The 6000-nt window shown below is 42.0% G+C and overlaps 1 protein-coding gene across 1 annotated transcript; it reads right to left on the bottom strand.

Moving 5' to 3' along the window:
- Positions 1-593: 593 nt before the first annotated feature.
- Positions 594-5075, bottom strand: LOC149359803 (uncharacterized). The gene is made up of 2 exons (XM_089571909.1): positions 4855-5075; positions 594-4164 (listed from the first exon to the last, which is right to left on the bottom strand). The coding sequence occupies exon 2, from the start codon at positions 4155-4157 to the stop codon at positions 3495-3497; it is 663 nt and encodes a 220-aa protein (XP_089428035.1). The 5' UTR covers positions 4158-4164; positions 4855-5075; the 3' UTR covers positions 594-3494.
- Positions 5076-6000: the final 925 nt, after the last annotated feature.

The following is a 6000-nucleotide window of genomic DNA, read 5'->3' as shown; positions in this document are numbered from 1 at the left end:
AGCACAGCAACGTTCGGTCAACCATGAAGACGAAGTGCCTTTGCAAGTTGAGGTGCTCGAAAAAAAAACCGCCAACGCGAAAAACTGCAGCGCTACCGCCATCTAGTAGCAAAAAAGTGAAGCTGTTCGCAATAAGCAACTGTACGCGGTGTCCGGCTGCGCAAAGAAACGCGCGGATTCAAACATGACGGTTCGTGCCGTCAAGCTTACCAATACTGCAGCATAGGGGAATATGCAATTACTGTAATGCTCAAAGAAATGGCTCCATAAACCCGCGCCTTTCTCGCTGCAAGTGCCTTTGTTGCAACCGTACAGCTTCTCCGAAGAAATACTGCATTACCTACCCCGACCTACACAAACCAACGGGGCAAGAAACCTTTGCAAAGGCCAGATAGACCAAAGTTCACAATACTACATGGCAGTATGAGTAAAATTTATGACCAAACTATTTTCACACAAAAACGCTGCACTGGTGATGAATTTGCGAGCAGAACTACAACATGCAAGGAGTAAAAAGAGCGAAATTATTTACCTTAATGTGTCTTGTTTCTTAATCATGCCAGAGTTTGGTCACACAGCTGTTTACAGCTTCATGATACCTCAGGTCGCACAGTTTTGTGACATAGTGCCTTTATTCAATAAAGGTTGAGAAAAAAATTTGATGGAAGCAAGCATGGGAATCTGTACAGCTCAGACATGGAGCAAATCAGTGAGAGAAAAACTGACATAAATTGCTAAACCTCTGTATTAACATGAGCAATTACAACTGAAATGGATAATCAAACGATTCACACATTCAAAGAAAGAAAGGAAGAACCTTGTTGCAATTTTCTCTGCAACAATGCCTACCTGTCTCAGCGACCTACGTGCAACCATGGCTTTCATACAGCTTCTACATATTAACAGTTTTGCGGCAAATAAATACACCATACACACGCAACCACGGACATCTTCACAGCTCAGACAAGCAGCAAATCAGTCAATGAACAATTGATATAAATGGCTAAAGCTTAATATGGGAGTTATTACTGAACCGGATAATTAAATGAATTACTCATTAAACAAAGTAAGGAATTTGTTGTAACAATTTTCACTGCTATTTTGCCTACCTGTCTCAGCAATATACACCCAACCATGGCTTTCGCAATTTCCATGCATTCACAAACAGATTAGTGGCAAATAAATACACCACATACATAAATACATAATAGATGTTACTGGTATTAGACTAATATGACGTTATGCTTAAAGTAGACTAGACCTAGGCTGCACAACAAATACTTATGCAGTGCATAACCTAATCACAGATATGTTTTTTGGAAGCAATCAAAATCAGTAAATTTTTACATGGTGTGTTTATATTATTCACTTGCCAAAGTAGCGGCTATAGCTAGGCTTCCGATGAAAACTTAGAAATTCTCGAAGAATATGAATCACTGTAAAAGTATGTTCAACAACTGTGATATTACCAACAAGAACAAGCCTACAAAGCCTCAAACCAGTTAAGTATATGCTTCGATATGCCACACCAGTTATGCCTTGATCTGGTAACAAAGAATAGCACATTAACCAGCTACACCAGCATACTAGTCCATGGGTACCATCAATACGCAATGCAATCAGTATTTACAGATGCTAACATCATTACTCTGGAGTGTGCTGGATTTGAATGACTCAGAACCACTAGCATTTGTGAATGAGGAAGAGAATAAATCCGTGATGGCATTTAATGGCGACTGCTTTGAACTTCAATGTGAGTGTTGTTTTTCATAGTATAACCTTTAAGTCTATAGAAAATGCAATACCTAAACCTATAAATCCTATCATAAAACATCCAATGCCACTGCAGATGAGGCCTGCAATGTTTGCAACACTGGCTCAAGAGGCCACTGTCAAATTACTGTGTGAAGCAGTCTTAAGAAGCACTAAAAAAAAATATGCGTGCAAATGGTCACTGAAAACAATGACAAACATAATTTCTGACAATGACGGCTGCAGTCTACACCAATTTTAACACTATCCTAAGATGCTTCATAACAGGCTGACTAGGCTAGATAGTGGTAAATGCGTGAATTACGTCTCTTTAATCACATGGAACAGTGTGTCATGGAATTAACAATAAGTAGTAAGACTAATAAAAGAGAATACAACCAAGAAAATACACTACATTAGAACGCTGTATCAAAAGAGGTTCAATCGCGGGCATAAACAACCTTTTCCGGAACGTCAATTGCCTAACAAGCATAATCATTTGACATCGAAGTTATAGATGACAATGTCTGCCCCCAAACACCTAAATATGCTATACATTTCAAAGTTCCTGAAGTTAATTTGCCTTCAGTATCAGAGGCCAGAACAGACAACTATAATAAATTGCAGTTCTTATATATGCAGTTCAAGAGAACATGTAAAGAAGGATACATTCGAGTCCATAATGTTCATTATACACTGTCCTAGTCAACACGCAGACTGTGAATATGAGCGGGGCACTTGATTTCCAGTAGGGTTTTAAAAACTTGACGTAAATTTATATTCAGGACGTTCATTTTTCTTTAAACTGCTGAGCAATTTTCGTTTTATGAGATTAATTTTGCAATGATGAAGAATTAACATCAGCGCTTGCTTTCTGCAAGATGTCAAATAAGATGCCAAGCCTGCTAAAATGACGTTAAAAACGCATGAGTTTTTTTTCCCTCAATCTACTTCTTCAACTTTTCTAACCATCTGCATCAAGAGCGTTCAAAGCTGATTGTAGGCCTGTATGCCAATGCACAGGTTCTGCGAATAAAAACTTTAACTGCTGTCATCTGGCATGCACAGCTTTGTTATTCAATAAGAATCTAGCCCATATACTGCGGTCTTGATTTCAATGAGCTTGCTTGGATCTTTTTTGCAAGTGAAGCAATCAAGAAGAAGGTAGGGTTAAAGAAGGCTAGGTGTTCAAAAGAATTAGATTGCCAACTATTTACTTGGAAACCTTTCGGAGATGCTTCCAGGGCTACTCCCAGTTTTCTTATGATAGCTCAAGTGAGTTTTTGTGATAAAAATTCAATTTAGAAGGGCAGTGTTCCGATAAAAATTAGGTTTGACCTAATTCCTCTAAAAATTCTCTTGAAATGCAGAAATCCCGAAAATTTTGCTTTTACCTGAAAAGTAAGAGCCCTAATTATACGCTCGTTCTGTCATTGTTACACTCTTAAATGACAGTAATACATTCATATCATAGCTATTTCCACTGCTCAGCTCTTCATCACAGACTTAGCAAAAAGATAAAAAATAATGGCTAATCCCCATGCACGCTAATCCATTCTAGTTTTGATTGCACTAGTGAAGCTGTACTGCTTTTAAGTGAAGAACACACTGCTTCTTCACTTTCAGGAACTGCCTTCAAAGATATTGAGTACTATGACCAAAAAACAACACTTAACCATAGCAGAAAACACATGAACCAACACCTTTTGGAGAAAGCTCTCCTTTAAATTTAACAGTGTCGCCTAGTCACACTTAGGCGGAACCTCTCCTTTCCACCAAGAGTCTGGAAACATGTACTTGAGCACTTCAATGCCATCGTGTGGGACATTTACTGAAGTACCCAAGAATGTCGTCTCTTTGAGTGGCGGTGTGAGCAGGGAGGCTGGAAAACAGTGCAGAGTGTCGCATGCATTTGGTGGTAGTAGCCTGTTTTTCCAGCCGACCCTGCGAACTCGGTGCACAATCTTGTCCTCCTCAAAGACGTAGAGGTAAACCTCACACGCACTGCTTCCGTCCTTGAGTTTTGCCCTGTAGAGGCCATTTGCCGAGTCGTAGTAAGCTTGTACGCCGTAGCGACGGAATGATTTGAGCAGCTGACCTTCGTCCAGCTCGGACAGCTCCTCGTTGCGAAGACAGAGCTCGACTTTGTTGGTCCAGGGTAGAGGCTGCTGGTCTTTCAGTGCACCCCAGAGGGCGTAATAACAGAGGTAGCTCGAGACGCCCTGAGCGGTGAGCGAGTCGAGCACCTTGGGAAAGAGTGACAAGAGGCACGGTGCTGTTTCTGGTGTACGACCACATCCATTGGCGTCTTCCGACTTGAGGATGTAGTTGAGGGCGAGCAGCACAAGGCCTGCGACCAGCAGAAAAACCAGGGCCCTTTTTCGGCGAAAGTGTGGGAGGTTCATTGCAAGCCTGCAAATTGGGTAAGGAGGAGGATAAGAGCAGGAGGCGTAGCATAAATTCAGAAACAACACTGCGACTATGTTGGGGAGCGGATGCTTATGCACAAGATTAGAAGATTACGCGAAAAGTGAAACGAGTATAAAACTTGTCAAGCACTGTCTTTTTCTTTTTGTCTTGCTTTTAGTAGTTGATAGAAAGTTACTTGAGTAAATACGAACTATGCGTTTCCAAGCATTACAAAAAACAAACAAACAAACAAACAAACAAACAAACAAACAAACAAACAAACAAACAAACAAACGAGAATGCTACGAGCGATAGGAAGACAGGAAGAATCAATCGATGATGTATGGGCCTGTTTGACGCTGCCAGGAGCCTTTATAGTCGGTTTCTAGTCAGGTGATCTGGAGAGACATGCAGTTAAATTCTAGAATAGTGGGAAAGTCCGTCATGTACTGGCCCAAATCGGGAAGCAAAGATAAGCGTCCGTGCGAAGGTACGACCGGCAGCCGGGTGTCGGAACAGAATGCCAACTTAATCGAATTAGAAACTGGTAGATCAACCAGTACCTGGCAAAGCACCGCGATAGTTCCTGGCGCTGATCTAGCGCAGTACGTAGCACCACGCACACTAGACGCGTTCAGTAGGGTACAGTGATCTCAGCAACAGAAAACAACTGAGCCAAGCACAGTATCTCACCTGTTTGCTGTGCGAGAACTCTACTTGCTTTAAACAAGCTAGTGTGCACCGCTGGGTCTCACGATTTCTTCACATAGTCAACTTTGATGAAGGACAATGCTTGGCTGGAAGTTCAGCGTCATTCCTCGCGCAGAGAAAACAACAACACGGGGAAAGCAAGAGCTACACAAACATTCCAACGCTGCAACAGCTGCCATATCGTGATGTCGACAGCGACGCGTGCGACGCACTTGACGGAGTTTTGTTAAGCTAAACGCTGGCTTCGTAAGCCAGTCGCAAAGCAGATTTGTATTATAATTTTATGTAATTGCTTTGTTAAGGTGTCTGTTACAAAAGAGTCTCAACAGTCGCAACAACATTTGTGTTGACGCTTCAGTGCGTTTATTGATACGTTCTGCCATCTAGCAGACAAAACGGCAACTACTTAATGGTTTCATTTTCAGCCTCGTTTCTAGATTGTGGAGCGCTTATTCAAACTTAAGTTGGAGGAACTAAAACAAGTTGCAAGTTACAATCAGGTCCAGGTGTAGTGAAAAACTCTCAGCGCTCTCAAAAGTGGCGTAGATCGACGTATTCATGCCACGTTGTTTGCGGCGAGCACCGCCGTCGCTCGCACCAGGTCGCATATGCAAGCTACAGCGGCAGGCGAAGAGACGTACGCCAGCATAGGTGCTCGTTTTCTCGGTGCCTACGTGCTACAACCTAGCAAACGGTCTCGAATGCAATCTTTCTCTTCGATGTGCTTGTAAACTGAGCAAGCTATAACCAGCATTTGTGCCGCTGGCGATTACTGATTACTAAGAGGCCAGAGAAGAGAGCGGAGGGATTTAAAATTTATATATAGGGTGTCGAATTTTCAAGGATCGCAACGACGACAAAATCGAGCAGACCGCCAAGCGAGAATCAAATTGCCGGACTGTGGAAAATACTGGTCATTTCTTCATTTCTATCCAGTGTTTTCAGGGAAAAAAAGTACCGGCTACGTTCGACGTACCTTTAGCCACAACCTTAAAAAACTCTTCGCATCCGTTGACGTACCTGGGAAAAAAATGTACGGGTCAGTCGGACGTACATTTTCACTATGCTCTTGAGTACGAAAGCCGTGCATAAGAGTGAATTTTAAATAATTTAGATGCTGAGTCGTAC

The sequence above is a fragment of the Amblyomma mixtum genome, chromosome 2 (assembly GCF_055824585.1).
Source record: "Amblyomma mixtum isolate Tamu chromosome 2, ASM5582458v1, whole genome shotgun sequence".
Lineage (NCBI taxonomy): Eukaryota > Metazoa > Arthropoda > Arachnida > Ixodida > Ixodidae > Amblyomma > Amblyomma mixtum.
The sequence above is the reverse complement of the archived record's forward strand: the minus strand, read 5'-3'. Positions and strand labels throughout refer to the sequence as shown.

Bases quoted from the DNA above. Each gene is read 5' to 3' on its own strand.
- LOC149359803 (XM_089571909.1), bottom strand. From the start codon at position 4,157: ATGAACCTCCCACACTTTCGCCGAAAAAGGGCCCTGGTTTTTCTGCTG.